General features: G+C 41.8%; 1 protein-coding gene across 2 annotated transcripts in view; it reads right to left on the bottom strand.

Moving 5' to 3' along the window:
• Nucleotides 1-15,047, bottom strand: part of B3GALNT2 (beta-1,3-N-acetylgalactosaminyltransferase 2) — a 48,159-nt gene extending 33,112 nt beyond the window's left edge. For both annotated transcript variants that reach the window (XM_033099573.1, XM_033099574.1), the window contains exons 1-2: nt 14,714-15,047; nt 5,069-5,216 (exon numbers count right to left, since the gene is read on the bottom strand). In XM_033099573.1, the coding sequence (XP_032955464.1) occupies nt 5,069-5,216; nt 14,714-14,825 (260 nt within the window). In that variant the 5' untranslated portion in view covers nt 14,826-15,047. The remainder of the gene's footprint in view (nt 1-5,068; nt 5,217-14,713) is intronic.
• Nucleotides 15,048-17,798: the final 2,751 nt, after the last annotated feature.

The following is a 17,798-nucleotide window of genomic DNA, read 5'->3' as shown; positions in this document are numbered from 1 at the left end:
TACCAGCAGACGCTCAGACCACCATGAGGTCAACTTCTCACACCCACACCTAACACCGCATCTATGTCTGCAATCTTCTCCGCTTGCTTTCTTCCATTTCAGGTGTTCCTTCTGCTCAAGATTAGTCTGAGAGGAGGTCCTGTCCTCTCCTCTCCTCGACCTTGCCTCACTGGTTACCTGTAACTGGTGGCCCCTTCCCCACAAGTTGTAAATACGATGAAGTCCCGACTTTCATTTCCATTAAGCTACCGTCACAGGAATGCACTAAATCTGCGGCCTCTGGTTTCTCATTTCCCACTCATCTTATGAAACAGAAATGTTAGCGGCAATGTCCCCGCTCCTCTGGGATGTCTGCACCAGTGTCACCACTGATCTGCTGCTACCGGCACACGCTTCGGCCCTCACTACCTGGCTTCTCTCCGGCTCCATAGCGCTCGTCTCCTCCAGTGCTTTCTCCCCTGCTGACGGGCCCTGCTCAAGTGGCACCACTGGCTCTTCCTCCCCAGCTTGTCCACGAAAAGTGGGTATGACCCCAGGGCTTTGCCCTCGGATCCCGTTTTATTCTTTTCACTTGCTCTCCCTGGACAACATTTATGCCCAAGGCTTCAGCTAGCCAGGGAACGATGCCTGAATTAGCCCCTCTATTTTGGACCATCGTCTAAGATCCAGAAATTCACTGGACGTCTTCACCTCGATGGCCCGCAGACAGCAGTGCTGGAGCCTGCCGCTACTGGCTTGAGAGCCAACTACTGAATTTTTGGAAGTCTGTGAGCTGGTTATTAAGCGCAGTCTTTATTATAAATTTAATCACTTAAAATTACAATTAAATACATTACATTAAAAAGAAAGGAAATACTCAATCATTTCTTAATTATTTCACTATTATCTATGCTCTGGGGGTTACTTATCTCTGTACAGTGGAAATGTTCTAACAGCACGCTACTGTGTAGCTTCCCCAACTCCGTGTTCAGAGACACCACGTTAGACGCTTGCAACTGGCCACGGTGGCAACATGTACACCAAGGAAACTGACAACCAATAAGGGTTTGATTTATTGTCTTATTGATTGTCTAGACTTAGGAAAATGATGAAGAAAATGTTAATAATGCATATTAAATTGAAAAATGTGACGTGTCTATAGTGTCTAGAGCCATTCCATTGTGAATAGTACAAAAATTGAGGAAAGACTCATTGTTCAAAATCTGTTATCTGATTCAGCAAAGTCGTCACTCACTTATATTGACTAGGAGTGAAGTTCTGTCACATCTTAGTTGTCACTCTAGTCTTATTCTGTAACTTAAAGGAAACATTTATGTCAGAACTACATGCTTTTGTCAACTGCAACCACAGTTGGTTAAAGACACAGAAGGCTAGCGAGCACAGAGGGCATTCCATGAGGATTAACTGGCTACATGGTCTTGAGAGTAGAGAGTATCATATTACCTGTCAGTTCTGTGCTATACACCCCTTCTATCAACAACACTTTTCAGACGCTACACACATATAAGCACCTTGTTCTCAGAGAGCCAGCTGGTAAACATCTACCAGCACTGTCTGCAGGTACCTCAACGTCAACAAATCCACAACTGAGCTTCCCCATGAAATCTGCTCTTCTCATCTAGTACTTTTTGTCTTGATTGAGGATCTCAATATTGTCCAAGTCAGAAAGCTAGCAATCATCCTAGACTCCGCCTCCTCTTTCAGCATTCGGTTATTTTCTTATAAGGTCAGCACTTTAGTTCCGCCCCTTCTCAGTCCCTGCCTGAGACGTCTCATCTGGCCACTGAGCTCTCAACACCATTGTCCTGCACGACCTGGTCACTGCCGACCTCTCATAGCTACACGCCCTCCCCACTCGTGTAACAATCTCCGTCTCTCCACCCCGCTTTCCTTCTAGTGCTCTATCTCACACTCATCCACAAACACCCCCATCCATGTGCTCCAGTGACACAGAACTGCTTGGCATTTCCCAAACACTCCAGGCTATTTTACATCGATTTATATCACAACACGTCTTACTACACTATCACACCTATTTCCTTCTACTCAACTTCATGCCCTCCTAAAGACTCAGGCTATATTATATCTATCTTTGTATTCTACCACACATAGTACACTATCTGCAAACAGAAGACATTATTAAATACTTGTGCAATTGACAACTTAGGGTTTTATTACAAAGGTTAATTAAATAAGGTCCCTGAAATATATGTGGAGTTTGGCTACTTCAGTGAAATGCAAAATTTGAAAGTAAACCTTAACCACAGAAATGCAAATCCTTTCTTTTACCAATGGCCAACTGACGCAGAATATCTTTCATAAACTAGTATTTAGAATAAAGTATAAACAGAAATAAATTTGCTAATTATTACAGATGTTTTTTTTTTAAAGTCATCCTAAATAATCTTACTAGGTCCACAAAATTACTTTGCCCCAGGAAGTTGTTTTTGGCTAATATCTATTTTTATATTTATATATTAAATATCCCATCATTTTTATAAATCACCAAACTTACTAATTAAAGAAAGAATGCTATGATGGCAAATGAATTACTGGTGAATGCCTAAATGTTACATTAATTTTACTTGTTACATTTAGTTGCATCATTCCTTCAATAGTTGAGTGCCTTACTCTGTGCCAACTTCGGTTCTAGATACTAGGAATACATCAATGAAAAAAGCTGAAGCCCCTATACTCATGAAACTTATAAATATACAATTTATAAATATACAACTAAATGTACATATAGAACTAAATATAATTACACGTGCTAGGTGGTGGTATCATAAAGAAAAATAAAGCCTAGTAAGGGAAGATAGGGATGGAATAGGGGTGGAATGCTATTTAATATGGGGCTGCCTGCTGCAGTGACATCTAGTTAGAGATCTGGAGAAGTGAGCCATGAGGCTATCCAGTGAAGAGTGGCACAGGCAGGGGAAACAGCAAGTGCAAAGGTCCTGTGGCAGGAGCACGGCTAGTGTATCAAAGCCCAGTGAGATGGCCACTGAAGGGAAAGTACATGTAGATGAGGTCGAAGACCACAATAAAGACTTGGTATCTCATTCTGAGCAAGAAGGGAAGTCAATGGAGGGGTACGAGCAGAAAACTGACATAACTGATTAATCTTAAAAGGTTCACTCTGGCAGCTGTATGAAAAATAAAATCTAGGGGATCACAGGTAGAAGCAGGAAATTCAGATAAGGAGGCTTCTGCAATTCAGGTGAGAGGTAATGGGCCTAGGCCAGGAGGGCGGTTCTGACAGCAGTGGTGAGGGTGCTGAGAAGTCGGATTCCGGAAGTGATCTAATGGTAGCACCAAGAGGATACGCTGATAGACTGGATATGCCATGTGAGCGAAAGAAGCATCAGGACGATACTGTACATTTTTAAAACTTCCTATTTCCACGAGGCCTCAACGCACGAACAAGCTGTGAGTGTCCTGTCCAGGCTGGTCCTCGCCACAGGTTCCCTTTCTTGCCCTCTCTTGACTGTGATCTAGTGACATTCAAATGCACCAATGAGATCCCCTCTTGCCTTTTGCTTGTACAGCTGACCCCTGGACAATGCGGGGGTTAGGGGGACTGAGCACGGCACAGTCGAACACCCGCGTATAACTTTGACTCCCCTCAAATTTAACCACTAAGAGCCTAATATTGACTGGAAGCCTTACTGATAACCTAAACATTTGATTAACACATATTTTGTGTGTTATACATATTATATGTTGTATTCTTACAATAAAGGACACTAAAGAAAATGTCATTAAGAAAATAAAATACATTACAGTATTTACTGAAAAAATCCACGAGTGGACCCACGCAGTTCAAACGCATGTTGTTCAAGAGTCAACTGTATTCTCCACCATGACCCCCAATAAACGCGCTTGTCCATGGCTGCTCATTCTCTTGGCTCCCCACCAGCTGGGCCGGGCCCCCTCCTGTATGGCCCCGTGTGGCGTGCTGTGCCTCCCTCTCTAGGATCTGTGAGTGTGATAAATCCTTTAATTAATTCCATATGCCTCTCCCGGTGCAATTTCTGTGGACGTGGCAGATTGATTCTGAAAAACCCCATGAGGGGGACTTGCCCCCCATTTACAATACAAACACCACGGGTTTTGGTCTGAGCGCCTGGCAGAGGGGGATCATTATTTCTGAGCGGGGAAAGACTATACAGGAAGAGCAGGTTTTGGAGGTGGTTTGATGGTAGAGACGATTCTGAGGTCTTTCAGTTGCCGGGTAATAGGTTCTATTATCATTGTGATCATGAGCTAAAGAAACCTATCTTGAAAAGGAATGAAAGCTGCTATGAATAAGATACGAAATCTATAAATGTTCATTGCTAGTGACAAGGAAATTCACAACTGCAATTCGCTTTTACAGCTACTCAGTCACAAATGTGACAGTTTAATGCAATCCTCAGGGCCTTCTCTGCTTATCACCCGAGTGTCTTCACATAGCTGAAGTCCAAGCTTCCATGCTTCTCTCCCACGAAAACTTCAGTACACAATCCTCAGAGGCCTGTCTCGCTGAGAAGACTAAGGCCTTAGGCTCCTAACCAGTAACCAAGCCATCTAATGTCAACACGAGCTGTGCTAGCAAAGCTCAGCCCTGGAAGGCAGAAGTGTGGCGTATTACACCCACTGCAGATCACACAACTGAAAAACACCACAGAAGGGAAAACATTAAGTGGATCTCTGTGAAGTTAGTAAAAAGCATATTTCGACACAATGTGTCTAAGCAGAGAACTATTCTGGAACAGAGCCTTTTAAGAATTGCCATTCCAAATCCAAGGCAAAACAAACATAAATAAATAACACAATAAATACTAGGGATGTATAAATACTAGGTATGTTAACCAATGACAATACTCTCCTCCAACTATCTTTAGGCTTAAAACTTTGGATCAACTTACTCTTGGGGCTCAACCATATGGAGGAAAAGCAAAATGAAATAGCCACTTCTCCCCGGAAAGAGGCCACCTGTCTGAATGACATCTCTGACTGTCCAAGAAGAGGGTTTTCAGAAGTGTTCTTCAGTGAACCAGGCAAGGTGGCAACTCAGAAAACCTACCGTTGCCTTAGTGCCGGGTGTTGTGTTAGGTGCTTCAGCCAGGTGCTTCTTATCACGTGTCGAAGCTCATGGTGATTGCGGGCTGACAACACACCAACTACCACGTCATAGTGACTAGATTCCCACCGAGGAAATGAGGTCAATTGATCTAGAAATAAGCAACAATAAATTGGAAATGTCAATTACTAAGTTCAATGTTTAACATAAACATGTTTATTACGAAATATAAATATGTATGTTCATGTACAGAAAAAACAAATACAAAGAAAAAAATTTCTCAGCACCCATAAACCCACCATCCAGGGATAACTACTGCTAAGGTTGTGGTGTAGTCTTTTTGTCTTCCACACATATGCATGTATTCATGCTCACGTAAGGATGTAAAGTCTTCAAAACAAACAAGATATTTACGGAAAGAACCAGTTTTGTACAAACCACAGAATAGTGGGCAGGCAGAGTCAACTTCAACTAGGCCATAGCCAGAATCCTGGCTCTTTCCTATTACATATAAAAGTCATTTAACTTCTTGAGTCTCAGTTTCCTTAACTACAAGTAGGTATAATACTGCTCGGACCAGTAGAGTTGTCATAAAAATTAAATGAGATAATGTGCACAAAGATCCTAGTTTGGTACCAGGCAAGTAGATGGCAACTAACGATGATGACAATCACGACGAAGAAACGTGCTTCCAAAAGGTGAAGTCCTGCATTAACATTAGATATTAGGTTTGGGAGATGAAGTGGAAAGACTCCTATCTGGAAAAGCACCAGAACCCTTATTAATGTCAATAAATTCTACAGCTAGCAAACCTTTTATCACTTACTAAATATTCTAAAGAATGAGGGGAAGCAACATTTCTAGTAAAAAAAATAATAAAATCAAGTGACAAGTCATATGAATGGCTCATTTTTTACTGTCACAAGGTTTAATGGGTAGGATTACATTTTAAAAATTTGTCCTTAGAAAGAAGATAGAAGGGAAAGATACTCTGTCCCTGTGTTTGTCACCAGTTTCAAAGCTTGAGAGCTACAAGCTTATAAATAGCTCTGATGAGGGATCCATTTCATCTTCCTCCAATGATGGGAACTGATCCAAAATGTTTCCAAAAATAAATGATTGAAGGCCAGGGATTTACTACATTAAATGCAATGTTTTTATATGCCATAGGATCTAGGTATTCAGTCAGAAGACAACAAAAACATGTTGACATTATTTTCAAAGGACCAATTAACAAAAAGAAAATCTGGGGAGAGATTCTTCTAATTGGATAATTATAGGAATACAGGAATTTCTGTATGGATCTTTTTTCCCACAATAGATACGATTCTAAAAAGGTACTTCAATTCTAAAATGGTACAGAGATACTTGTTATTTCACCCTACCATAAATCTTGTACTAAAACGAATTCTTCTATAAAGGACAATTTATCTTTAGTTGTTAATCCAAATTTTCATGGATTAAATTTAACAGGCCATATTTATTAAACACCTACTATATACTACGTATCGAGTACCATTTAATACAACCCTAAGAAGTAGGTAGAGTTAGGCTCCTTATTAAACAAATGAGGAGACACAGAATTCAGTAACTTCCCCTTAGTCAAACAGCTAGCAAATAGCTAGGCTAAGATTTGATCCCAGGCAATCTAACTCTATTCTTCATCACTATTCCATTCCATTAAGCTGTAAAGCCTAATGTAGCTCATCTGAGACTAAATTCTGATCTTTTATCCACAACACCAATTCAAGTGGTGAATCAACTGAAAATGCTAGTTAGCACTTTTGATTTTTTAAAAATGGCCCAGGAACATTTTTTTCTCAGATCTCCCCGTCTCCCATCCATCTAAATATGTAACTATACAATGAAAGTTGTGGCTACCAATGGAACTAACTCTAAATGAGTCTGAATTTGTAGAGTAAGTTAAACGTTTATGTAAAATTTGTAATGATATCCCATTCCCCCCGACCCCTACTTTTACACAGAAATACTAACAGTAAGCACATTCCAGTAACAAGAGGCAAATGGAGTAACCAGACATATCTGACACTTATTTCAGAGTCACCATATTTGACACTGCATCATATCAGTAAGAAGTTATTATACTTAAATCCCTTGTGCCTTTCAGTTTCCTAATCAGAGAAAACAGATACCAAAAAAAAAGTCTTTAGATATTGTATTTCATCTGTTTCAAAATGTCTTCTCAAAGGATTAAATGCTGTAGAAGAGCAAATATCCCATTTAACCTAAATGCCTCATTTATTTGACATCAGAAAACAAGGTTGCTGCACACAAGTGAAATTTCAAAATAACTGAAACATCCCTTTCGATGCCAAATATCATTACCTTATTTTTTATGGATAATCAAAATAAATCTTTTAGAAATGGATTACATGAAACATAACCTTTTCTTGATGACAAAAATCTGTTAAAAAATTTCTCAGATCTATCCCTTTCTCGTCATTAATTTTAGCCGCTGCTTCAGTTCAGACTTTTCTCTTCCACCTGCACCATTACAAGGGTACCCCAATTGTTTCTCCACGACTTCCCATATCACTCCATATCAAACAAGAGTTTTCCGAAAATAAACAAACACGAAGATAACCACGTGGCACGAGAAAATCTCATGGATTATGGCTGTAAACTACTTTTGGATCTTATTCCGCTCTCTGCCACTGCCAATCTTCCCTGTTTCTAATCCATGTCTAAACTGCTTCTGTTGAACTGCTTTACTTTATATGCATTTCTCTTTTCCTCACAGAGGAGACGTCGTACATGGCAGATTTTGGACTTTTAGAGAACTTCTACTTCCAGATATACTGAAAAATAGATTTCTAAAGACTCAACCAAAAAACTATTAGAATTAATAAACAAATTTAGTAAAATTGCAGGATACAAAATCATTCTTGTATACTGACAAAATAATCATGTGCAGCCGTATACATGCACTAATAACAAATAATCAAAAAAGAAATTAAGAAAAGAATCCTATTTACAAATGTATCAAAAAGAATAAAATACCTAGGAATAAATTTAACCAAGGAAGTGAAAGACATGCACACTGAAAACTATAAAACATTGAAGAAAGAAACTGAAGACACAAATAACTGGAAAGATATTCTGTGTTCATGCATTGCAAATATTGTTAAAATGCCCATACTATCCAAAGTGATCTATAGATTCAATGCAATTTCTATCAAAATTCTAATGGCATTTTCCACAGAAATACAACCAACAATCCTAAAAATTGTATGGACCACAAAAGACCCAAGTAGCCAAAGCAATCCTGAGAAGGAAGAACTTAGCTGGAGGGATCATACTTTCTGATTTCAAACTATACTACAAAGTTATCGTAATCAAAACAGTATGGTATTGGCATAAAAACAGATAGATCAATGGAACAGAATAGAGTTGAGGAATAAACCCACACATGGCCAATTAATTTATGACAAAGGAACCAAGAATATACAACAGAGAAAGAACAGTCTCTTCAATAAATGGTGTTGGGGAAAACTGGACACTTACACGCAAAAGCATTAAAATGGAATACTACCTGACATCATATACAAGAATCAACTCAAAATTAAATATTTGAAAGACCTAAAACCATAAGACTCCTAGAAGAAAGCATAGGCGCTAAGCTCCTTGACATTGGTCTTGCTGATAATTTTTTGGATTTCACATCAAACAGAGGCAACAAAAGCAAAAATAAACAAGTGGGACTGTATCAAAATAAAAAGTTTCTGCACAGCAAAGGAAACCATCAACCAAATGAAAAGGCAACCTATTGAGTGGGAGAAAATATCTACAAATCATGTGTCTGATAAGGGATTAATACCCAAAATACATAAATCCAAAATACAACTCAATGGCAAAAACTCAAACAATCCTACTGAAAAATGGCCAGAGGATCTGAATAGACATTTTCCCAAGAGGACATACAGATGGCCAATAGACATATGAAAAGATGCTCAACATCACTCAGCATCAGGGAAATGCAAGTCAAAACCACAATGAGATGTCACCTCACACCAGTTAGAATAGCTAGTATTAAAAAGACAAGAAATAACAAATGTTGGTAAGGATGTGGAGAAAAGGGTACCCTCGTGCACTGTTGGTGGGAATGTAAAATGGTGCAGCCTCTATGGAAACCAGTATGGAGGTTCCTCAAAAACTTAAAAATAGCAATACCATAGGACCCAGCAATTTTACTTCAGGGTATTTATTTGAAGGAAACGAAAACACTAATTTGAAAAGATATACGCACCCCCATGTTCCTTGCAGCTTTATAATAGCCAAGACACGGAAATATATTCTGTCTATCAGTGGATGAATGGATAAAGAAAATTTGTTATATATACATAATGGAAAATTATTCAGTCATAAAACAGAAGGAAATTTTGCTATTTGCAACAAGGTTGGACCTTGAAGGCATTATGCTAAGTGAAATAAATCAAAAAGAGAAAGACAACTAACATGATCTCAATCACACATAGAATCTAAAATAAACAAACCAAACCAAAACACTGAACCCATAAATAACAGATAATATTGGTGGTTGCCAGAGGCAGGGGATGGGCTGGGAAAAATGAGAGAAGGTAGTCCAAAGGTACAAATTTCCAGTTATAAAATAAGTAAGTCATGGGATGTACTTTACAGAAAGGTAACTACAGTTAATGATACTGTATTGTGAATTTGAAAGTTGCTGAGAATAGATATTTAAAGTTCCCATCACATGTTCCTTGCAGGTTTATAATAGCCAAGACATGGAAATATATTTTGTCCATCAGTGGATGAATGGATAAAGAAAATTTGTTATATATACATAATGGAAAATTATTCAGTCATAAAACAGAAGGAAATTTTGCTATTTGCAACAAGGTTGGACCTTGAAGGCATTATGCTAAGTGAAATAAATCAAAAAGAGAAAGACAATACTTTGTAACTGTGTGGTCATGGATGTTAACTATACATATCATGATCATGTTGCAGTATGTACATGTATCCAATCATTATGCTGCATACCGGAAACTGTCAATTATACCCCAATTTTACAAAGTAGGTTGTTCTACCACATACCATCAATGTAAAGCAGCCCGGCAGACCCGTGAGTACTGTGTTACCCAGTATGAAACCCACAGTGGACGCTCCATAAGCTCAATAAATGCCTGTGTAACCACCTCTAAGTTCCTACCCCACCTTCCTAGTGTTTGGCTCCACTTTCCTCACCCTCTGCTACATGTTGCAACAATGGAATACGGAGTTTGATGCTGGTGTCCCAAAACAGGAAAAGAAACACTAAGAAATACATAGTGTTTACAAGACAATGATAATTCATAGAAGAAATGCAAACAGCCTACAAACCTATGAAAAAGTTCAATTTCCTAAGAATCAAGTTTGAATCACAGCAATTGAGATATAGTTTTATTTTACAATCAAACTGACAAATATCTTCTTAAGTGACAATACCCGAATGACTAGTATTTCAAGGAAATATTGATAGTTATTTCAAGGAAATGGCTACTCTCCTCTACTGCTGGTAGAAATATAATTTGGTAGAGTCTTCTGCAGGACAATTTGCCAATGCACATCAAGTAACTCAGAACCGTGTAAGTTTTGTCCAGCAATTCCATGTATACGAACTTATTCTAAAGAAATAATGACTGATGCACTAAAAGATGTCTATTCATCAGAGTGTCACTTATTAGTAGAGAAAACCTGCAAAATACATAGATGCACAAATAACGGATTACTTAAATAGACTATGGTTGGTGTATCTATTAATACGTGCTAGATTACTATGCAGCCATTAAAATTATGTTGTAAACATATCATTAAATATTGTTCTACCATATTCAGTAAGATAAGCAGGCTATAAGAACAAGGTACATACTGTATGGGTCTATTTACATAAAGTGCAAAAACAAGCAAATCTGCCATTAAAGATGAGGACAGTGGCACCACTCTCAGAAGTGACAGAAGGAGCATGAAAGGAGCTGCTGGGGTGTGGGCAGTGTTCCTGTTTTTAATTGGGGCGATTAGTTGGGTGTATTCAGTGTGTGAAAACATATCAAGCTGCACATTTATTTACATGTATTTTTCTGAATGTATCTTATACATCAATAAAAATTTTAAGAAATACTAATTCCCCCCAAACATGTATTACATGTATGTACTTTCAACACTGTCCAGTATAGATCATTTTTCCTTTTTAAAAAATAATTTCAAAATTTTCTACAAAGAATGTGTTTTACTTTTATAAGACAAAAAATTAAATTATAAGGTCATCGTGGAAAACAAGACCTATAAGTGACAAATTCATTCATACTTTGCCAGTTTTATTCTCTTGATTCATTTCTTCAAATTACTGAGCACTTCTTATGTTCATTGTTGTAGCTGGCAGATAATATAGCAATAAACAAACATTCAGTGTCAAGAATAATTAAAACCCCACGAGAGCTCCCTGATGACATCGGCCATTTCTCTTGTTTAATATGTAATATATCCTGAGAGTCTGGCAACCTGCTAGGCTCTGCACGGACAGGGGACGTCCAAAAGTTTATTGAAGAAGAGGGAGACTGACTTCAAAACTGATTGTTCAAAATAAGCCCAAGGAGTCTTAAAAAAATCAGACCAGAATTGCCACTTGCATATGCATGTTCTCAGATGACATCAAAATAGAAATCTTGAAAATGAGGAAGTCATACAGTTCATCACACATCTCCTGTAAGAACCATCATCACCCACAGCCCAGCAAGCTCTCGCGATTTCAGATACCTCCCTAGCACAGACACCAGCCACTACGCACTCCACTGCCATCCTCCCTAAGATTCATGGAGCGTTCACTGTGAATCAAGTACTATTCTGGGTGTTTTATTAACTGCACCTTCACAAAAACCCTATGAGGTCATCATTTTATAAACATGGGAACAAGCACAGACAAGATCAGCATCTAGGGATAATTTTGGATGAAGCAGCCCCAGGCAAAATTTCAAAGCAAGCTCCGTCTTTTGCCTCTACTTGCCCTGTGTCTGTTTCAATTAGACCTTGAGAGCAGGGACCAGCACAACACCCAGCATCGAGGCATTTGCTGGATACGCTCGTTTCCGAGATCCCAGAAAGAGAAGCCTTCCTTTAGCACATCATTTCTAAATTAACTTAAAAGATTCCTGCTCAGGCATGACCCCACATGGTCGTCTCCAGTCCAACGGCTGTCTCTGCCTTCATCTTCCTCGTCACCCCTAAACGTGCTGGCTTCCTCGAGACCTGCTCCCGCTTCACCAGTTGCTCTCCCTGTGCTTCAGCTGTTTAAAATGAGCCAGTGCCTTAGAAAAGTACCAGGTCCGAGCGTGACTCACTTCATCCAGGTCCTCGCTCAACTGTCACCTCTTCAGAGGCCTGCCCTGACCTCTCTATTTAAAACAGCAGCTCATCATTCTCTGCCCTCTGACACTGCTTTACTTTTGTCGCCACACTTATCACTTCTCCCTAGGATATTCAATAATTACTTCCTATGTTCTGTCTTCCCTTCTAACTTGTAAACTGCATGAAGGCACGGACTTTATCTTGATCCTGCTGTAATTCCACACTTACAACAGGGCAGGCAGAGCAGGGTCTCAAATATTTGCTGAATCAACTGCAAGTCAGAGGGCCTTTTTTTAATATTCAGGGAAGATAAATGTCCCTTTCAAAAAAATACTGTAGTGACTTAATGAGACTGGACACAAAGAGGCAGGAGAGAAAAGAGAACAAAAACAAATCTTACAACATTAATTCAAGGGAAGAATGCTTATCAAAATCCTATATTTTCTCTCACTTTAGGCTTACGGTATAATGATATGAGGGTTGAAATGTAAAAATGCCCAAATGTTTTAGTTTAACAACACGATGGGAATGGGAACTGCAGGAAATATCAACAATCAAAATGCTACTATTGTTTTTAGTTTTGAAAGTACCAAAACAAAGGAAAGTTAGGACTCTGTCAGGTTTCATGCACTTGATTAAAATACTCTAATTTGTTATCTAACCAGATGCACAATATCCATCTAAAGTCAGTTAATTTATACACTAGCACTGATTGCTACCCTGTAGCCATATCCCTTTTCTGGGCCTACCTCGTAGTTTCCCGTCATCTACCTGGTCTAAGTGGATGGCAGGTGAGGGCATCATCCAAACACTGACGGAATGGGACAAACTTCTCTCTCAAAGTGAGAAACTGTCGGCAGGCCCACTAAGTTTTACGTTTGAAGACAGGGTTTTTGCTTGTTTATAGAACCCAAAGACTGTTAAGGTCATACGTACCCCAAGGACACCCTGCAAGTAAATTCCAGTAGAGTTCACTCATCATATTAAAAAAAAAAAAAAAAAAAAAAAAAAAAACCAGAAAGAAAAAGAAACCTGTAAAATACAAACCCAGCAAATGTTACAAAGCATTTTATGTACATGGCAGTCTTTCCTCAGATCAGTTCACAAAATACCAAAAAAATAAAAAATCCTAACCTGTTAATAGGTTAAAAGCCCTGTAACACTGTACTTTCATTAAATCATTTAAAAGAGTATTTTAATTCTGTTCAAGTGACACAAATAAGCTTTTCAAAGAGCTTATGGTTTGTCTAACAGAAAAAGATGTTAAGAGATAGTTACCAGAATAAAGAACCCCAATAACAACGAGACTGCTTTGAGGATTGTCGAATTGGTTTCTATACGTTCTACTTATAAGTTAAGGCACAGACCCATTTCAGAATTGCAAATATTCAATTCTAATTTTCAAAACTTTTGGATAACAGCTGTTGGGGGGGAGAAGTGAAAAGAAAAAAAATGCCCACGTAGTTGAAAAAAATGAAAGGGAGGATTACTTCATCTTCAAAAGAGCCTTTCTGGTTTCTTTATATGTCCTAGGGCAAGACCTTTAAAAAGGAGACAAAAATAGGGAAACCTTAAGTAGTGCTCAGGGCGGTGGAACCGGGTAACAACACAAAAAAAATCCACTGGGCACCTACTCTGGGCAAAGCGTTCAATTGGACTGTGAAGTGAAAAAGATTCCATTCCCACGAGAGAATGTTTTAGAGCAAACGGATACGACCGTCGAGAAGTTGATATTTTCCTGTTACTTCATTAATGCTTCACAAGCCAAATTCACAGGTGCAACTCCACGCGTCGCCGGGCTCTACTTCGTGTCTGCATTTGTTTAACCGACTTACATCGCAGAGTTTTCAAAGAATACGAAACAGTATATTCTTGAAGCAAAATTATTCCTTAAAAGCAGAGCCCAGCCACCTTGTAACACATGCACAGACATGATCCACCGCACTAAGAGTCCTGACCGAATGAGGCCAACAAGTTGAGAGGAAGAAAGCGACCCGGTGGCCCGAGCCGCTGGCGGCTGAAGGACACGCGAGGCTCTGCCCCCGGGCGGGCCCCGCCGACCCCGCCCGGGGCCGCCGCAGGACCCGCGGTTGCCGGCACCCGCTGGGACCACAAAGGAAGCGGGGAGGTGAGCGGCTCTGGGACGCGCACAGAGAGCGCCTTCAAGTTTGCCCGACTCTAACGCTCGCGGATGAAAAGGGCCATCTGTGTGGCCCGGCGACACCGTGTGTGGCCCGTCCCCCCGGACTCCCGCCCCCGCGGCCAGCCGTGTCCGGAGCTCACCTGCGGGGCCGGTGGCGGAGGCGCGCGCGGGTGGCGGGGAGCGCAGCCGCAACCAGAGGTGCAGCGCGGCCCCGAGCACGCACGGGCACAGCAGCACCAGCCAGTTTCGCATTGGCCGCCCCCGCCGGCCCCACCTCGCGCCCCCGCCGCGCGCCGGGCTCTCCCGCGTCCCGGCGGAGGGGAGGGGGTCTGCAAGTGGGGCGGCCGACGAGCGGCGGCCGACACTCTCGGGACCACTCTGGGTGCACCCGCTGCCGTCCAGGCTCCTCGTGGCTCCCGGCCCCGCACCTCCGGGTCCTCAGACTCCTCAGACCGCGGCCGGCGGCGGCTAGGCGGCCGGAGCCCCGCCCCTCCGCCCGGCCTTCCCCCGGCCCCGCCCTCCTTTTCTCTCACTCGCCCCTCCCCTTCTCCCGCATCCCCTCCCGCTCCCGCCAGCCAGCTGGGAGCTGAAGTCCCGCTTCGGGCCCAGGCAGGGGCGCACAAGTGACGCTGAGGCTCGTAAACTACATTTCCCAGAATCCCAGGCACTTGCTTACGGCCCTCGGCGGGCGCGAAGGCGAAGCGCGATGCCCCACACGGAGCATGCGCATCCCTTCTTAAAGCCTCCTACACCCCCGACGGCAGAAGAGAGGGGATGCGGGGAAACCTGGTGCTCGGAGGGGGCGGCAGCCGCGGGTGCTTAGCCCAGCTGAGGCCAGTCTAAGGAGCTATGAGTGACTCCTGTTTTCAATCACACAGAAATGCTGCCTTCTGTGCGAGGCGGCATCCTGTTGTGTCCTCGGCCCGCAGGGCGGGCGAGGCAGCCTGATGGGGGTCCCAGCAGTGAACCGTCTAGTGTTAGTCTTGGTGTAACGGGTAGCGGCCCTGCCCGTCTCTGTGTTCAGGAACTCCGGAGCAGTGACCGCACCCAGAGAGGGGACCGAGCTGTGGGCAGAAGTCCACATGCCCGGGTTCACGCTGGCGCTGCAGAGTAGGGAATGGAGCCGGTGTTTGCGCGCCTCCTGCAGCACGTGAACCCCGAGAGCCGTGAACACCGGGCTGGGTGAGGTCTCCGTGCTCACCTTCCACGCGGAATGGTACCCAGGTGCATGCAGCTGCGGCCTCTCCTGGCCCGCTGGCCAAGCGCACGAGGGGCCCTCGTGGAGACGGGTGGGGTGAAGAGGCCAGATCCTCAGGAAAGGATGACCATGGGTGCCTACTTACGGTTTTTTGTTTTAAGTTTCACAAATTGTCACAATAGTCTTGGTGAAAGCCACAGAAAATCCACTTCAAACAGGCTTAAGGAAAATAAGATAATTTGTTCAAGTAACTGAACAGTCAGAAAGGAGACGAATCAGGCATGGTTAGTATTACAGACTCTGGCAATTTAATTTCAGCAAAACAGCCCTCTATTAAAATGACTTTTTATTAGGTTGTTTTGTAATATTTCCTGCATATATTTAATTTTACGTCTATTTTGGTTTAATAGTTGTATAAATGCTATAAACCTAAGGAGTTTATACTATGTATGTAAGTAAAATAAAAATTTAACTAATACAAGGTCAGAAATAACTTTTTTCCTATAAAGAGATTTGGATGTTTGTTAGCAATCTATTGCTACCAACAAATCACTCTGAAACTCTTAAAACGGCAATAATTGACTATGTTTCACAGTTTCTGTGGGTCAGGAATTTGGGAGCTAAGTTCTGGTTCAGAGTCTCCCATGAAGTTGCAGGAAGGGGCTGTGGTCCTCTGTAAGCTTGACTGGCGGTGGATCATCTACTTCCTTGGGTGGCTGTCATGCGGGGTGTCATGTGGGGTCTCTGGTCCTGCTCCCCGCACAAGAACGCAGGATACAGTGAGGCCAAAAAGGAACACCCACGGAGCCATAGATTGGGGAGTCATACCACTATATTCTTGCTGGTGGTTGGGTTGGAGACACAGAGAGCAGACATCTACCAGTACCCCAAAAAGGGGCTCTCCTACACCCGAGTCTCACTGGCGGCAGGGCAAGACACATGAAGTAGAATCCACACGATCCGCAATCCGCTGTCCACTTTTCTGCCTGCCAACCAACCAACTAGCCCAGTCATGGCAGTTATATCAGAGACTAATTGGCTAACTGGTTACAACTGATGGCCAACCAGTCACAGTTCATAGCCATCTACTACCTGAGCCAGCACCTTTCCACGTGAGGCTGAGAGCCTGGAAATTGCTCTCTGGGACTCTGTCCCCACAGTGGCTCACTTACCTGGCTGACAAGCTGGTGCTTTTACCTCACTAAGTGGGTCTCTCTAGTGAGCTGCTTTAGTGTTCCTGCACCATGGTGATTTGCTTCCCCAAGAGCTAGAAATCCAAGAGACCAGTGCAGATGCTGCAACGCCTTTTATGATGAATCCTGTCACTTCTGCAGTGTTCTATTGGTCACACAGAACAGTCCTGATTCACTGCAGAAGGAGCAACGCAATGGTGTGAATACCAGAGGCAAGGATCATTGGGGGTCATCTTAGAAGTTGGCTACCAGAGTACATGACACAAATACGAGAAACACTACTATTTCTAAACAGTTTGGGGAGTCTTTTGGGCCCCTACATACTCTCCATGGCATCCTGAGTACCCTGAAGACAAGAAAGAACATTTTTTCCTTCTTGTGGGAAACATGGAATTAGCAGGCTGTGATTATCGGCTCCTAGCAAATGTCACTAAGATCTGAATGCCCCTTTCCCAGGACACTGTCTGCATAGCTCAATAAGGAAGGAGAGTATGTTATGTCTACAAATTTCTTGTTAGAAATTCTTTGCTTAGAAACTAGGCTGACCTGCTTTCTACATTTCAATGAAATAAATTGTCAAAAAAGTAATTGGTTGTTACTAAGGGTGTCCTGTTTTTTATCCTCAAGAAACGTAGTAAAAGGTCTCTTGATATCCTGAGATTTTCATTTTGTGATTACATAATTATAATGAGTTAACCCAAAAAGCGGAGTAATCTCTAATTTAGGCGGGTCTATTAATTCAGCAAATACTTATTGAGCAGCTATTATGTGCCAGGCACTTTTGTAGGTACTTGGGATAAATCGAACTACAGACGTGACAGAGAAATACATGTT

The sequence above is a fragment of the Rhinolophus ferrumequinum genome, chromosome 27 (assembly GCF_004115265.2).
Source record: "Rhinolophus ferrumequinum isolate MPI-CBG mRhiFer1 chromosome 27, mRhiFer1_v1.p, whole genome shotgun sequence".
NCBI classification, from domain to species: Eukaryota; Metazoa; Chordata; class Mammalia; order Chiroptera; family Rhinolophidae; genus Rhinolophus; species Rhinolophus ferrumequinum.
Note: the sequence above shows the minus strand (reverse complement) of the source record. Positions and strands in the feature narration are given on the sequence as shown.